The sequence below is a fragment of the Vidua chalybeata genome, chromosome 21 (assembly GCF_026979565.1).
Source record: "Vidua chalybeata isolate OUT-0048 chromosome 21, bVidCha1 merged haplotype, whole genome shotgun sequence".
Lineage (NCBI taxonomy): Eukaryota > Metazoa > Chordata > Aves > Passeriformes > Viduidae > Vidua > Vidua chalybeata.
In genome coordinates, this window is record NC_071550.1 from 9,384,738 (window position 1) to 9,402,055 (window position 17,318).

At 51.1% G+C, this 17,318-nt stretch overlaps 1 protein-coding gene across 8 annotated transcripts in view; it reads right to left on the reverse strand.

The window, feature by feature from the left end:
* The window catches only part of EHMT1 (euchromatic histone lysine methyltransferase 1), a 98,958-nt gene that overhangs the window by 31,694 nt on the left and 49,946 nt on the right, over positions 1–17,318 (reverse strand). For all 8 annotated transcript variants that reach the window (XM_053962354.1, XM_053962355.1, XM_053962359.1 and 5 more), the window contains 7 exons: positions 10,853–11,030; positions 9,374–9,510; positions 8,397–8,585; positions 7,663–7,743; positions 5,527–5,647; positions 3,597–3,728; positions 870–1,015 (listed from right to left, as the gene is read on the reverse strand). In XM_053962354.1, coding sequence (XP_053818329.1) covers positions 870–1,015; positions 3,597–3,728; positions 5,527–5,647; positions 7,663–7,743; positions 8,397–8,585; positions 9,374–9,510; positions 10,853–11,030 — 984 coding nt within the window. The remainder of the gene's footprint in view (positions 1–869; positions 1,016–3,596; positions 3,729–5,526; positions 5,648–7,662; positions 7,744–8,396; positions 8,586–9,373; positions 9,511–10,852; positions 11,031–17,318) is intronic.

The following is a 17,318-nucleotide window of genomic DNA, read 5'->3' on the forward strand; positions in this document are numbered from 1 at the left end:
GGTCTACAAACCTGATTATCCCTTTGTCCCTCCATCCACCCTTCTCCTGGGATCCTAGAGGAGAACTAGGGATATTCTCACTCCTGGGTCTACCACTGGTGAGTGTGAGAGTGCTGTAGTGAGGCTGAAGCTGAAAAGAAACCCAAGTGCCTCCCAGTAAAAGGAGAATCCATCAAGAGCATTCCTGTCCTGCAGTTCTCACTTTCCAGATTTTGGAATGGAGTCACTTCTGCCACTTCCTTCCACACTTCTGGAACCAGCAGAGCCCAAGCAGCCTAGCTGTGACCCAAAGGCATCGAGTGCAATCCCTGTCAGGCAGTCAGACTGGGGCTGCACAGCTGCCAGGACATGGAAGCTTTGGGACAGAAAGAGAGGAGGAGAGAGAAAGGCTGGGGCAGCAGAGGCCATGCCAAGCTCCTGAACTCAACACCTGGCCACAGAAAGGTTTGCAGCAGTTCCTTCGCAGTCAAGGGAAACCAGCTCCAATCCTTGACTGGATTTTCTCTCTCTGATGCAGGTTCCTGTATTTGAGCCCATTGGGCCTGAAGTGTCAATGTTACATCAACCAGATCCAGCCACAGAGGCCAGGACAAGCCCGAGAGAGCCACCCAGAGCCTCTCCCAGTGCAGACACAGCACCTGCTCCCTTCCCAGGGGCCTCACCCCAGTGCTGGGACAGGCACAGAGTGCTGGAGCCCTCAGCTGAGCGAGGGGGACACGGGCCCTGCCATTCCTCACACCAGTGGGTCCCAGTCTAGCAGGCCCAGAGCCTCTGCGTGACCCCACATGTGCTCCTGGCACAGCTTTTCACTCTTTCTGGCTTTGTCCTCAGCAGGAAAGGCTGTGGGGAGCTAAAGGACAGGCTCCTACCTCGTTATCCACGCTCTCCGTGGCCATGCACTGGTTGTTGGCTAACGTGGTGATCTCTCTGCTTTTGGGGGTTTCCATTCGACAGCTACACAGGGGCACTTCCTGCAGACCATCCACTTCCATTGCTTCAGGGCCATTGGAGAGACCTGGGGCACAGAAAAACAGTGAATTAACTCCAGTTCTCTTCCAAGAGAAAGGATTCAGTCCATCAACACCAGCCACGTCCTGTGACATCTTCCCATTCCATGTCCTGAAATGCTCTCCAGGCTTTAGCACCACCCTGTAAAAGAGACTCTTTTACAGCAGCTGGAGTTTGCAAAAACCTCCTGCACTTTTCCAAGTCCAGCCACACTCAGCTGACTGTGATGAAATCAAGAGTGATAAGTTAAGATCAGTTTATTCTGAGAAAACCTCAAAAAGGCAAAGCAATGAAGTGCAGGTTTTTATCAGCCTCTCTCCCTCCCCACAACACTGGGCTCTGGCACCAGGAAATTTGCAGGAAACCACCTAGAGCTGGAAATTTGAATAGGCAATGGAGTGATAAATAGAGATGATCAGGAAAGCACAAACTCCTATTTGCAAAGGCTTATTACACAGATGGGAAAACAAAATTCCTGGGACTGTTTGGTGTCAGCCAACCACGAATTATTTATTTTGGAAAGAGAACAAACCAGGGAAAAGAAAGCAGCAAGATGCTCCAATGTTCTTGCCTTTTCCTCATCTCCTCTCAGATGTTGAACATTTACAAACCTATGGAAAGGTGAATGAGGGCTTTTGAGGGGGGTCACTGAGGGAATATTCCTGTGGTTCCTCTGGATTGATATCAACCACTGGGTTACCCAAGATTGCCAAACACTGGCCTAGTGACAAGAGGATTGATTCCAGTCCTACCCTCCTCTTCCAGGCCTGCACCAAACCATCTCTGCAAAGTTTGCAGCACAGAATCCTTTGGCCTTGGGGCTGCTTCACCCTGAAGCTTTCATCCCAAGCTTTCCCTGCCCACTGCTCTGGGATTGACTCACACTGAGAAGGAAGCTTGCTGCTATTTTTCAAGCTTTTGAATGGGAATGGAGAGTTCTCTTGCTGGGAGGTTTTGCAGATTTAACTTCATCCCTGGGGGAGACTCCTCTTCAGCTGCCCTGGCAATGGCAGCCTTCCCCCAGGGCACCCTGCCCGTGGCTCTGACCCTGCCAGCCGAGCACAAGCCCCTTTCATCCCATCAGGAATTCCTTGAGCCAACAAGCTGCAAAGGGATATTTCAAGACATACAAAGCTAGGGAAAGTCCTCACTGTTTTCATGTAAAATCCTGTCAAGATCTTAAAGGTTTAAGAGTTTTCTCTGGGAGCACAAGTCACAAAGCTCATTCCTCGCCTTCCGAGCTGTCACTTCCCTAATCTGTTTGACATCCAGAGGCTCTGGTGAAAGCATCCCTCATCCCTCCTGACCCTCCCTTGGTGGGGAAGGCTCCCACCCTCTCTTTGATGTGCCTCTATCAAAGGAGCCAGACAAGCTTTGAGGGAGCAGTGGGGCAGATGGGTGGATGCAGCCAAGGGATGCTGGATCTGAGGAGAGTTCAGCACTGGGAGCAGCAGCTGGGGCTCAGCACCCAGGGCCCAGCACCAGCCTCTCCTCTTCCCAGGGCTGAACGAGCCATTCCTGAGGGGGCAGTGGCAGCAATTCTGGGGGGATGCTGAATCAGCATATTTCAGGGAATGGAGGGGAGCTGCTGAGTTGGGACAGGAGGGCTGGGGCAGTACCTTGGACCCTTGGTGAGTGTATTCCTGAGCTAACTGCCTCACTGGAACTGGGATCCCATCTACAGCCTCATTCCATCCCAGCACCCTCCCCATCCTCACCCACATCCCCAGCCTCACCCCCATTCCAAATCCATCCCCATTTCTATCCCAGCCCCATCCCAACACCCATCCCCACTCCAGCCCTCTCCTCCCCCTCATCCCGATCCCTAACCCCCATCCCATCCCGATCCCTAACCCCCATCCCATCCCTAATCCCGATCCCTAACCCCCATCCCATCCCTAATCCCGATCCCTAAACCCCATCCCATCCCTAACCCCCATCCCATCCCTAATCCTGATCCCTAACCCCCATCCCATCCCTAATCCCGATCCCTAAACCCCATCCCATCCCTAACCCCCATCCCATCCCTAATCCCGATCCCTAACCCCCATCCCATCCCTAATCCCGATCCCTAAACCCCATCCCATCCCTAACCCCCATCCCATCCCTAATCCCGATCCCTAAACCCCATCCCATCCCTAACCCCCATCCCATGCCAATCCCGCCCCATTCCCGTTGCTCTGCGCGCGCTGTGGCCGCCAGGGGGCAGCCGGGGCCCCGCACGGCGCCACCCGCCGAACAAAGGGACCCCAAACCCCACACCAAATCCAAACCCGACCCTAAACCTGACCCCAAATCCAAACCCGACCACAAACCTGACCCCAAATCCAAACCCGACCCCAAACACAACCTCGACCTGACCCCTAAACATAGTCCCAACCCCAAACCTGGCCCCACATTCAAATTCAAACCTGACCCCAAATCCAGCCCTGACCCCAAACCCAGACACAAAACCAGCCCTGACCCCAAACCCAGCTCCAATCCCAACCCCAAACCCAACCTCGATCACAACCCAATCCCCTCTCAAACCCATTCCCAACTCCAGCTCCAAGCCCAAAGCTAAACCCAAGCCCAGCCTCAGCACTCACCTCCCGCTGGCGAGGAGAGGATCCCCTTCACCCTGAGGTCCAGGGAATCCAGGGACACCTCCATGTACTCCATGCTGTTCTCCTGGCTGGGGCCCTCCCTGCTGCCCAGCGAGGCTTTATAGGCTTCAGCACCTGCATGGGAACAGGGGATTCACACAGACCCCACAGGAAAAGCCACCCCACAGCTGCGAGGCCGGGCCTCGAGCCCGGGCTGTGCAGGCTCCCTGTGGGAACCACGAGGGCAGAGCACATGGAATGTGCCACCACCTCATCTGGGCATGGCCGGGCACTGGTCTGCTCACACTGAGCTTCCACCTCCACCCAGGCAGGGAACAAGGAAAGGGAATAAATGAGACGAGTTCAGCCTCTGCAAGGGCAGGAGGAAGGGGTGAAGCAGGGCTTGAGCATCCTCCTGCCCCCAGACTGCTGCACAGGGCTCAGGTACACGCTGGCCAGGCAGAGCCAACTGCACCTCAGGAGGAGATGAGACAGGTGACATCCAGCCAAGTGGGAGGGGAAACACAAAAAAGTAAAGTTGTGCCTCAAAGTGAGCAGAGCTGCTGCTGGGAAGAGGTTGTGGGAGAAGGAACTGACAGTGTCTCTGCACTCCCTTGGCTTCACTTTCTTTCCTGCTTTGCTTCTGCCAGTCCAGCTTGGCCAAGAGAGTTTGGTTACCCTTCCAGACCAGCTCCCACCTTTACTGAAGGGGCAGAAAACCAGCCTGCATGTGAAATGCAGAATTAGATATTTGCTGTGACAGGGATCAAGGGTCCCTATGGCACCCTGGGAGGAAGAGGAGCGAGCCAGGTGAATGACAGAGCCCAGGCACAGAGCAGGGGCTGAAAAATGGTCAATTCACTTAGAAGTACCAAAAAGCTGACCTTTTTGCACTGAATTAGCAACCCAGAAGAATAAAAATAAACCCTTTGGTGGCAGTGGATGTATGACACCTCAGCAATGAGGCTGAAGGCACAGCTGCACTATCCACTTCACCTCTCCCACATTGTTACCTTTCCCAAGGAAGAAACATCACATCCAGCCTGCACTCCTGCCTCTCCTCACCTCTTCGCTCACACCAGAGCTCACTGAAACCTTCTTTGGTGCTCAGTGACTCAGGACAAACAAGAGGGACCCCCTGGACAACACCCACACTTGAGATGGGCCCGAGGCAGCTCCTTCCAAACGCTGTAGCTCTTCCACAAGGAGCAAAGCCAAGCTGCACATTCCGTTCAGCTGCACAAGCACCCACACAACAGCAATGGAGCACCATTCCAGGGTGGTTCTTTCTTCTCCTGCATCTAAACATGCTCCTTGAGCTCATGGGACAGGAGTCCACATGGACACTTCACACAGTCCCAGACTGCTTTGGGTGGGATGGGACCTTCAAGCCCATCCCATTCCAACCCCTGCCATGGGCAGGGACACCTTCCACTATCCCAGGTTGCTCCAAGCCCCATCCAGCCTGGCCTTGGGCACTGCCAGGGATCCAGGGGCAGCCACAGCTGCTCTGGGCACCCTGTGCCAGGGCCTGCCCACCTTCAGAGGGAACAATTTCTCCTGTATAGATAACATCAATTTCCTGTCTTCCAGTCTGAAGCCATTCCCCCTTGTCCTGTCACTATCTCCCCATATAAAATTCCTCTTCCTCCTTTTTGTAAGCTACATGGGGCCTTTTTTTGAATACTGTAAAATAAATGGATTGCTGAACAAAATGAAGTTCCTCCAGCATTCCAAGGACAAAGCCACGAGTGCTGCTGTGACAGTGACACCGGCAGCTCCTGCCAGTGAGGGGCAAGTTCACAGCCTGGTTTATCACAGCCCAACCTCAGGGAGGAAGAGTGAGACTGCAGACTTACAGGCCTCAGGTCCTTCCCCCTGCACCTGGGAGGCTGACTGGGGTGGAATTTAGGAACAAAACCCCTTTAATTACCTAGCACACCGCCTTGTTTCTTTTTATTCCTCCGCCTCCTCTTGCGGGTGGGTTTCAGCCATGGACTGTCCGTCTTCCCTTTCCTCTTCAGCAGCTTCTTCTTGACACTGGACTCGGAGCTCTGAAGAACCAGAGAGGCCACGTGCACGTCAGGCATGGTGGCACCAGGGTCCCTTTGTGGAACAGCCCTCACCCAGCTCGAGCTGTGTGAGAAGGACCAGGGCTTTGAAACCAAGGGGTGCTAAGATGCCTTTATAGCACTGAAAAGGAAACTCAGGCACACGTGTGGGTGGATTTCCTGTCAGTTCAGCAGGGCAGGCTGCACTTTCTCTTCCATGGAGGCCCTCACACCACGCTCATGAGCAGCACTGCAAGTGGGCAGGCACGTGCACACTTCCAGCTTCTCCCAAAAAATAATTGTAGAATCACAGAATCACAGAATATCCTGAGCTGTAAGGAACCCACAAAGACCACCAAGTCCAGCTCCTGGTCCTGCACAAACACCCCACCCTGTGCCTCAGAGGGTTGTTCCAACGCTTCTTGAGCTGTGGCAGTTGGGTTTTCAAACTAAAATATTCATGTTTCTCCACAAAAAAACCACTTTGCACTTGAAGGGCCACCTGGCAGGGCTGGAGTGGACCCAGGGGAACTGAACTCTAGAGCAGCAGAGCAGCCCCCTCCCTGAGCACAGGGCAGCACAGACCAATCATGCAGCAAATTCTCAGCCACATGTATGAATCTCAACAGACTTTGGGTTTTGGTTTAAAAAAAATTCAGTTGTCTGGGGTGGGGTTTCAAAGTCAACATCAGAACAGGAATCAGGCACCTCAACCCTGCCAGGGTTTAATGCATCAATCAGAAAAATTCATGTTCAGACTGAAACTCTCAGCTCCTGATGCTTATCCAGCTGTCAGCAAAGCCTTGGAAAAACCTCCTGGTACCACTACCAGCAGCTGGATCAGGCTCCACCTCCACAGGCAGCTGTGCCAGGCTCTGCTGTCCCAGTGAGGGAACACGTGGAGCTGAGTCCTGGCTCTCCAGGGTGTCTGGGCTGCCCCGAAATCCCTGAGTGTGGGCTCAGCACGTGTCTTTACCCATCACTCTGCTCGTGGGAGAGAGGCTTGTGTGTGAGCCAGTCCTGTCTGGGAGCTGAGTGACCCAGCAGAGCTCAAACCTCTGTCCAGGATGTGCAGATCCCACCTGGGAGTTTGGATGTGAGTCCCAGCCCGAGCCTTGGTCTGGGCTAACACAACAGACTGGCCTGAGCCACTCAAAACATAGCCAGGCTGCACACCCCTGCTCCTCCTGGGCTGCTGCAGTGTCACGGGGAGCAAGACCCTAAAGAGCTTCAGGGATTCACTTGATGTGTTTTGTGAGCATGATTCTACCTTCAGCTCAAAACATCGGGAATTTTCTCAAGGTGACTGAAGAGTTGGGTGCCTGAAATGCTGGCTCCTCAACTTGAGAGGCTGTGGAAGGACAGTTTTTAAGGAAAGGGGAAGGAGGCAGACAGAGACATTCAACAAACAATTTAAATTAAAAAATTGTCAGGTTCTCTTCACCAACCGTCTAAAAATAAAAAGTAGAAATCCCCAGCAGCGGCTGAAAGTCTTGACCTGGTGCTGTATGACCAAGGTTCCAGGGAGAGTGTCTGTCTGTCTGTCTGTCTGTCTGAGTGCTGTTTGTCTCTCTGGTAAGAGCTGCTCACCAGGAACAGCGAATTTAGGCTGTGGGCTGGGCCAGTGGATCTGGGAACAACCCCACCCCAGCAGAACTTCGGGTTGGTGAGAAAGCTTTGCTGCCTCCTACCAGGTGCCAACTGAGGAACTCAGGCACCCTTAAACACCTCTGTTAACATTCAAATGATTAAAAGCAGTCAACACCTTGTTGAAAACAACAAAAGCCCATTAGTTAGCATCAGAAAGTAATTAATTGTGCCACGGATCAGGGTTAAGCACCTTGTGGAAAACAATACTCCGTGTGTGGGTGGTTTCAGAGAATGAGTTTTGTCAAGGAGACTTGAAACTGCACCGCTTTGGCTTTGCTCCCTCTCTCTCTTTCTGGCAGCAGTGCAAAGGGGAAAAATTATTATCAACAGGCCACGGGCTGAAAAACACATTTAGCAGCCCAGCTTACCAAGTCAGACTCGTCTCCATCCTCCTCCTCCTCCCCTGATTCCACAGACTCTTGTTCTTCCTCAGACTCACCATCATCGATCTGCAGCCACCATTTGCCCAAGAACAGAATGGGTCAGTCAGGTCGGGTTTCCCAGAAGAGAGCATCCCCCTCCACCCTGGTGATCCCAGCAGAGCACCCCCACCATCCTGTTGTGCCCCACAAACAGCAGAGTACCCCAACCCCAGCCCCAACCTGCACATGCACTGAGCTCAGGGAGTTCCAATCACATCATGGAACACCCAAGGGGATGGTAGAGGGAGAAAAAAAAAAATTGACTCCAGAATAAAGTCTTCCAACTAAATTTCAACTTCTTTGACAATCCCAAACCAGCCTCATGCCTGTACTGTGTATCAAAATTTGGGGGAAAAAAAGCAATTAGATTATTTTAGTGCTTTCCCAAGCAAGATTGGGAAGATGTCTCCTATTGGTTCAGGGAATCCCAGAACTACACATGGTGGGGGTTCTGCAGAGTGGATCCCAGAACTGTGTAAGGCTGGAACAGGGGGAGAGATGGGGAGACCCTCACAGGTACAATGGGAAGCAGGAAATGGTCTCAAAGGGCCTCTCTACCATTGCTGATCCTTCTGTCATCTTGCAGGTGAAAAAACCCTAGAAATTGCTTCAATCCATGCCCCTCCTATCCCTGATACCCCATCCTGCTCCTCAGGCCCTGCTCAGGGCACAGGAATCACCTTCCTGGCGTTGTCTGCGTCGGACGCGCTGTCCTTGGAGGTCCTGTTGTCATCCACAGGGAACATGGCTGCCTGATCTGCTCCATGATCATCTTCCTCTTCCAACTCATCCGAGTCCTCCTCCTCAGAGTCCACATCTATGCTCTCCCCGTTCACGTGGGGGCTGCCATCCCCCAGGTCCTTGTCACTCTGGAAGTCACCCAAGCACACGAGACACAAAGACAACATCAATTCCTGGGACAGAGCAGCTGGATCCATCCCAGATTCTCCTCTCTGCTTGGAGCTCTAAAGCTGGTTCTGTGTCCCTCCAGAGCTCCCGCCATGTGTCACCTCACCCTGCTGGACCTGGGGACCACAAGGAGTCATTCCAGACTCACACGGTTGCATGGGGTGTTAGGGGAGAGCCCCGTTTCAGCATGGAGGGGCAGCTCCACCAGGGATGCAGGAAGGTTTCTAGGGAATGGAAAGGGAAGTTACATCATATTGGGATTTTCGTATCACTCCTTGAAATCCTAGCACTGTTCTCCTTGAATTCTAAGACCAAAACTTCAGGGCACAGGTCGCAGCAAAAGCAGAATTTCATCAGGAGTGAGTCCATGTCTAAACTTTTATAAGTAACCAAGTGTTTTTCTGTACAGCCTCAGGCAGCAACACGAGACCTTGAGGACCAAAACAAAAAGGGGCATGCATGAAATCTCTCCAGTTGCCCAGGATTCACAGGACAGAAGGGGAACATTCATTGGAAAAACTTTGTTTAGGAGCTGGTACCTGAACAGCCCCTCTGGAACAGTCATTCCCAAAGCAGCAAGGCTGCTCTGGGCAGGAAGCAGCTGCCAGAGGGAAGAGGAGACTGAGAAGGGAAGATGTTGATCCCAACAAGCCAGCACATCCCTGCACCTCCACATGGGTTTGGTGTCCAACAAAAGGGACATGTAAGTGACAACAAACACGTGCAGTGGGCTCAGTGCTGCCCTTACCTTGGCACCCACAGAGGAATGAGTTATGCTCTTAAACATCTCTATCATTGTTCTCTGTTTTAACACTTTGGTCTTTTTCTTGGGAACCAGGCTATAGGTTCCCATTCTCCGTTTTTTCTTCCGAGATACTGCAGCAGCTGGAAAAGAGAAGCAGAAGGAACCCAAAGTTTGCTCAGGAATGAAAAGAAGGGATAGAGAGTAGGGGCTGCACTGAAGAGAGACTTTGGACAAAGGCCTGGAGTGACAGGACACAGGGAATGGCTTCCACTGCCAGAAGGCAGTGATGGATGGGATATTGGGAATTAGGAATTGTTCCCTGGCAGGGTGGGCAGGCCCTGGCACAGGGTGCCCAGAGCAGCTGTGGCTGCCCCTGGATCCCTGGCAGTGCCCAAGGCCAGGCTGGACAGGGCTGGGAGCAGCCTGGGACAGTGGGAGGTGTCCCTGCCACGGCAGGGGTGGCACTGGGTGGGCATTATGGTCCCTTCCAATCCAAACCTTCTGTGATTCTATGAAATCACATCTGAGGGCGTGACCCGGGAAAACTTCCCACTCCAACAGATTTATTTACAAGTCAAGCAGAAGATGACACACACGGATGTGCAGACACACAGACAGCCTCCTGCCAGGGCTGCAGAGCTGCCCAAACTCTGAGTGCCCTCTGCACACACCTTCTGCCCCTCCATCAGCACACACAGCATCAAATCCTTAAATTATCCTGCATTTGGCAGTGCTGCTGATGTTGTAGGAGGCTGAATGGAATCCAATTGCTCAAACTGAGACTGCAAAGCCAACAATACTGACTGACAATGGAAGCAATCTGACAATAACTGAAGAACACACAGGGAGAAGACACCTTACATAAAGAGCTGTTTGCCATTTAACCTCATTTCACACCTACTATGGAAATCTGTTTGATGCCTTTCACTCCTGTGATTGGGTCTTAATTTGTTAAGTCTCCCTCTTGGCCTTCTAATCAAAGCAGACACTGCAGCTCCCTGCCTGCTGCTGACTCAGGTGACTGCACAGCAGAAGGATGCTCGGTGCAGGCTCTTTTAGGAACAGCCAGCTTCAGCACCACTGTTATTGTTTGCACTTGCACAGCCTGTTCCTTGGAAGCATTTCTTCATCTTCCATGGTAATGAAATTTCACCAGAATTTATGAAGAGACCGCTAAAAAATTCTGTGAACCCAATTAATTTTATTTAGAAGGTTGTAATTCTTGGTAAGCAGCTGTGGAGATATTCAAAGCCCTACAGAACTGATAGAAACCTCTTAGAACATCCCAGAGGAAAAAGGGATCAATGTGTCTCCTCTAAGAAAAGCTTTAAGTAGAAAAAAGGGAAGGGAGTCCTGGAGGAGTGGCAGAAAGGTACTACCAGACTTCTAATCCTTGTTAACCTCCTCATCTCCCTCTCAGCCCCACACAGGTTTGGGAGGTGGGAGCTGCTCAGGACTCCAACATTCCAGCCCTTCCTGTACCTGTCTGAGACTTGGTGGTGGCCACATAGCTCTGGTTCTGAGGTAGTGACTGGTGAAGGCCCGGGAGAGAGGGCAATGACAACGGCTTCACAAAGTCCAGCATGTTCTCAAACTCCTTCTCCTTGGATTCCTTCTGATCTCTGCTGTCTCTCCCATCTTTGGGGTCTTTACTTGCATGCTGGAAAACAAAAGGCAGTTAAATTGAGTTTTTGCACTGAGTAAGTAATTTTTAAAAATTAGGAAATTAATTCAATTCTTTTCTCTCGACCAAAATGCCTCTCATCTGAAGGCAGGACCACATTCCCAGCAGGAGCACCCAGCCCCTCCTCCAGCACGTCAGGGGGCTTTGCCCAAACACTCCCAGCCTGGCTGAGTGACTCCCCCGGGCTGAAGGCTGTGCAGGTGACAGTGACCTCGCAGAGACAGTGACAAGGAGCAGACCCTGTTTACACACCTCGGGGTGCCTCTGGAGAAGAGGATCCAACTCAACCACAGCACTTATTCCCTGTCACACCAAGCACACTCAGCAACACTCCTGCAGAGCTGTTCTAGAGGAGCAGGCAGCAAAGGAAACGGATTTTCCTTTTGGACAGCATTTGGCACCGCTGAGCCTCAGCAAAGGCTCCCCCTCTAGCCCAGCACACAGCCACCACAGCCAAAGCAGCTCCTTCCTTGACACTGAGGTGCATCTACAGAGAGCTGTCCAAGCTTCCCTTAACCCCCTATTCCCACTCCAGCTGCTGCTATTCCAGGCCCCAGGCAGGCTCCAGGCTCCTACTGCAAACCAAGGGAATTTTGTAGTTGCTCCTGCAGCCCCTCCCAGGCACCACAGCCACTCACAGCTGCTCTGATTTGAGCCTGTACCCGAGACAAAGTCAAATCCTGCACCTCTGCTTATGAAAGAAGGGTTCCTACAGCTCCACAGAGAATCATTTAGGTTGGACAAGACCTTTAAGGTCACCAAGTCCAACCATTAACCCAGCAGTGCCAAGTCCACCACTCAGCCATGTCCCTGAGTGCCATTTCTCAGCTTTTGATGTTACTTCAATGTTTTCCTCCTCTAATTTAGGAAACAATCCCCTTCCTGTGTGTCTAACTCCATTTTATGTATCCTAAAAGCCTCAGACAGAGAGGTCCAGACTGTGTTTGTGTTTCCTTTTCCCATCTGTGTTTATTCTTTAAACAGCCATGGCTTGGTTTGATGGTGCTTTTATTCCTGTGCCTTTTGTGTCAAGTGTGGCAAAGGGAAGAAGCCAAGGTCAGGGCAAGGCCCTTAGTCCAGTTCACTGAAACATTTTCCTGTCACAGCCCAGCAAGGAGGTACCTGGTGAGACAAGGAAACACATGGAGGAACATGAAACAAAGTCTCTGCTTCTTCTTCTCTCCCACAGTGTCAGCAGACACTGGGGTGAAAGCTGCCTCTGCTGTGCCATTTTACACTGGATTTGCCCTCTGATTTATCCCACTGCATCCAGCTGTACAGCAGGCAGGTCTGGCAGAGCTGCTCCAGCAAAACATGAGAACAAGCAGCAGAACACAAGGAAAGACTGGGAGATTTTGGATTGCTCAGCCTGGAAAAGAGAAGGCTCTGGGGAGACCCCATAGTGGCCTTCCAGTACCTGAAGGAGCCACAAGAAAGAGAGAAACTCTTCACAAGGGCACAGAGTGCCAGAACAAGGGGGAATGGCTTCACACTGAAAAAGAGTGGGGTTAGATGGGATATTGGGAATTAGGAATTGTTCCCTGGCAGGGTGGGCAGGCCCTGGCTCAGGGTGCCCAGAGCAGCTGTGGCTGCCCCTGGATCCCTGGCAGTGCCCAAGGCCAGGCTGGATGGGGCTTGGAGTGACCTGGGACAGTGGGAGGTGACCCTGCCCATGGCAGGGGTGGCACTGGATGAGCTTTAAGGTCCTTTCCAGACCAAGCCATTCCATGATTCTAAGGTTTAAGTGCTGCTCTACTTGCAGGAGAACTCTTCTTTACAGGACTCGTGAAGCAACAGCTGAAAAACCCAAACAGAAAGAGGAATGCAGGCAGAAGCCAGGTTGGAATAAAAAGCAGGAAGCAATAAAAGCACTCAGGTTCAGACAGGCAGCCCCAGCCACTGCTCTCCAGCAATGTGACCTTGGGAACAAACAGGGAAGAGGCTGATTCCCCTAATTAGGCTGTGCCACGTGTGTGGTGCTGGCAGAGCCAGGCCCAGCAAAGCCCTAATGATAATCAGAAATGACCCACAGCAAAAGGCCATCAAAGTGCCAATGATTCCTGCATCAAGCCCATAACTTATGGCTCAATTGCCACAGCTTTTCTAAAAGGGCAGCAAGTCTTGGATTAACGATTTCAAAGACGACAAATCCACCACAGCCTTTTGATATGTTGTTCCAATGCTTAATTGCTCTCACTGTCAAATAATTAAATGCATTATGTTTTTGCAACTAAATTAAAACGCCCTGTCTCATCAGAACCTCTCACTCCCAGGAGATACTTATGGAGTATGACCAACTTCTTTTTTTTTTTTCTTTTTAAACTTTCTCTTCAATAATTTTAATAGAATGAGCAAATTAACTGGCCATAGGATCATATTCTGGATCACTCCTGAGTCTGCTCCCAGTTGTTCTACCCCTTAAAAATGCACGTCAGGAGTGCAGGGCACAGTATGCCAAGAATAGTCTCAACAATACTATTTATACCTCTTAAAAGTCCTGAGTTTATAGATCTAAAGGTTAACAGTAACTCTTGGCTACACAATTATTCTGAGAATTCCCAAGTCCCCTGATATATCCAATGCTTTCCAATTCTAACTCAAAGTTAGAAAAATGAGCTTGGGACATGCAGCTCTAACACAAGTGTAAACAAAAGCCGCATTTTGTGTCCTTTAAGTGCAGTTTTTTGTAACTGGTCTCTGATAAAAGGTGCTGTCACTCCCAAACACCAGGAATTCACACTCGGGTCATGCCAGGCTGCATGGAAGAATACAATCCAATTTTTAAATCTAAAAGTATTATGTTATTAGCTTGGGGTTTTTCTCTGCCTCTGTAATTACAACACAGAAATAAATTCAAAATCTTCAACAGGCTGCATGACAACAGCTAAATGTGGCTTTTTCATGGCAATTCTGCTAAAAGTTTTTTTTAAATCAAATTAAGTCTCGTGCAATAAAGATTTACTTGGAGGCATATGCAGCAATGGTAAAAAACAAGAATTCCCAGAAAGGGGTGAAGAGATTTCTCGTGTTTATAAAAATATTACATCTAAGGACTGTAATAAAAAGGATCAGCACAAATTTTTAAGTCGGTTTTCTCACCACCTTTCCTTGTTCTCAGCTACATAAAACAGTCACACCTTTGCTATTCTTATTAAACAGGTTTTGTCCACAGTTTGAGAGAAGTACTGAGAGCAGAATGCCATGCAAAGGAAACTCCAGGATGCAGTTTGAGCTCCCTGTGGTCACATGTTGTGGGCCACTGGAGGCCAAGAAAGGACTGCAAATGAGAGAGCAAAAGAAACTGCAACACCAACATCTTCCTCCTTGCAGCTTCTCATGTGGTATCAGCTCATCCTATGCAAAAGACTGGAAAGTCACAACTTCATGTAGGGAATAGTGAAGAAGGTGGGCACATATTCCAACATTTCTAGCAATGCCTGTGCCTGGAAACAGCAAAAATGGGACCACCACTATGTCCAACGCCACTGTGAGAAATACAGCCAAGAAAGCCGCTTAGATTGGGGTAAGAACATGATATTTGATGTGTTCACAAAAATTAAAACTCAAGTGCTGTCTACATTTTAATGGGATCAACCACATTTCTATTATTGGCACAGAAGTCCCCAACGGCAGCAGGGGGATGTTATTAAAATGGCAAAAGACAAAATATCCTCAGTTGTTTTGGATTTTTCCCTGAAAGCAAAACTACAGAACAAACCAACCTCAGTAATGGACCCTCATGTTGGCTCTATAAACTCCACATGACATTTTTCCCACTGCCCAGCATTTAAAGGGTCTTTCCATCACTAAAACCAGCAAGCTGGGAGAGAAACCAGAGTGTTGGTGGAAGGACACAGGCACAGGTCCTGCCTGGGAGCAGGACCTGAGCAGGACCATCAGCAGGACTCTAAGAGCTCTGCAGAAGGGCTCTCGATGCCTGAAACCACCTCAGGCTTAGATTATAGACTCCCTCAGTTCTCTGCTGCGCAGGACTTTCATCTCCAGCACACAAGGAGCTGCAAACCAGAGCCAACTGGGCAGGAGGAGTGAGCTGAGCAGCACTGCCACAGGGCAGCTGCCAGGGAGCAGCTCTGCCTCTCCATCCATCAGGAACAGGGTCAGGAGATTTGTACCAAGGTGCTGCCTTTGAAGAGTGCAAAGCAGCAGCTCCCAGGGGGATCTGCCTCTAACAACTGGTGAGTGGTGGTTAAGCAAGAAATATCAGTCTGCTATAAAAAATTGATCACAAGCAGATGATAGTGCCTGTAGGAGCTGTAGTGGTGCTGCTCTGCCTTTTCTCTGCTGCTGCAGGATTGTGTTTTTCACTGCTGAACTTCAGGAGCCTGGTCAAGCCTCACCTTGGAGCAACAAACCCGCAAGGCTCTGGTCTTAGTCTAGATCAGACCAGCTGCATGGCTGAGCCACCTTTCATCTGCTGATTAATATGTGCCCAGTAGAGGGGGAATTCCATGGTGACTTGATTACAATTGCATTGATCTGAATGCAGTCACGTATCTACATAAAAACATGATTTAGGCAGCCAGGCAGACTGAGCTGAAGTGTAGATGTGGCCCCAAACCTGCACTCAACGTGTTTCTGAAGCAGAGCACTCAGGGGTGTGGATCTCACCCCTGTCCCCTCCCGCACCAAACTGCCCCAAGGCAAGGCAGTGTCACACATCGGTCAAAACGAAAGAGGGGAGCCCAGGGCAGATGTGCCACCAGGGCTCCTGACGTTAACCAACCCCTCTGCTGGGGCCAGGGCTCTTATTTCTGTGGGCTGTGGTCAGAGCTGGGGCAGCACCTCCAGCCAGCACGGCCGCCTCCAGCAGCAGCACGAGCTGTTAAATATCAGGTTCAATGTACTGCACAAGAGCCTTCACTCTCACTTCCCTCTGCAGCAACCCCTCTGTTTAAGGAGCCCAGAGGCAGCACGGTCACTCCTGAAGGAGACTTCCCATCAGGGAAGACGGGGAAGGGTCTGGAGGGGCCCGTGAGGAGCAGCTGAGGGCACTGGGATTGTTCAGCTGGAGCAGGCTGAGGGCAGAGCTCCCCGGGGGCTGCAGCTCCTCCCGAGGGGCAGCTCCCATCTCTGCTCTGGGACAGGGACAGGAGCCAGGGAACGGCTGGGGCTGGGCCAGGGCAGCTCAGGCTGGAGAGCAGGAAAGGTTCTTCCCCCAGAGGGTGCTGGCACTGCCCAGGCTCCCCAGGGAATGGGCACGGCCCCGAGGCTGCCAGAGCTCCAGGAGCGTTTGGCCAGCGCTGCCAGGGATGCCCAGGGTGGGGTTGTTGGGGGGTCTGGGCAGGGCCAGGGGCTGGGCTGGGTGATCCTGGTGGGTCCCTCCAGCTCAGGATATTCTGTGATTCCATATTTAATTCTGCCCAAGTTCACACACACAGACTTCACTCTTTCAGTCCAGTGGAGCACACCTCTGGAGAGGGTCCTGGATGGACCTTCTAAGTCCTCCCCAAGGACACAATATCCCCATTATAATCACCCCCATTAGGCCCTGCCCCTTTGCTTTAAGTTTCCTGCACATGGGAGGGTCAGAGCTTGCTGAGCAATCCCAGACCCCTGCAATCCCCTGGCTGCCACCTGCATGGCCCCAAGAGATGGTCACAGGGTGTTCTCTAGGCCAGAGGCTCCTGCAGAGCAGCCCCAGCCCAGGCCAGCACAGCAGCACCACAAAGGAGGCAGTTTAAAAGCTCTGGAATCAGGTATTTAATGGCAATGCTGCTTAAGGGAATAGTTTGATGAATATTGATAGAAAGACCAACATAAGCAAAGCATCTCCTGCTCCAAGTTCTTCCTCCCTGCCCACATTGTCTCGCCCAGTTAAAAAGGCACCTGGCATTTTGGGTACACACTGTGAATCAGGCTAAAACACTCATTTAAGGTATTTTTTCACTATTTCCTGACCCAGTCCTCTGCACAGCAGAAAAAAATACCACCAGAGACACACACTCCAAACTCAGCCTTGTGGTCACCAAGGAAAGGAAACACAACTTGGGACTCCATCCATCTGCTCCTCCTGTCTCCAAAGGTAACTCTGGGATGCTCTCACTACCTTTACCATCCTTTATCCCTATGTTTTACTGAAGTTAAGCTCAGCAGCTGCTTCCCAAGCAGGAGGGGCCTTCTCCAAGCACAGCACACACATACAGACATACACTTGCCTTCCAGTCTGCTGCCTGGCCCTGGAAACTTTTGGGTTCTTAACAGGGCTGTAAAATGGATTAGGAGTGAAAGAAAGATTCTTCCAAA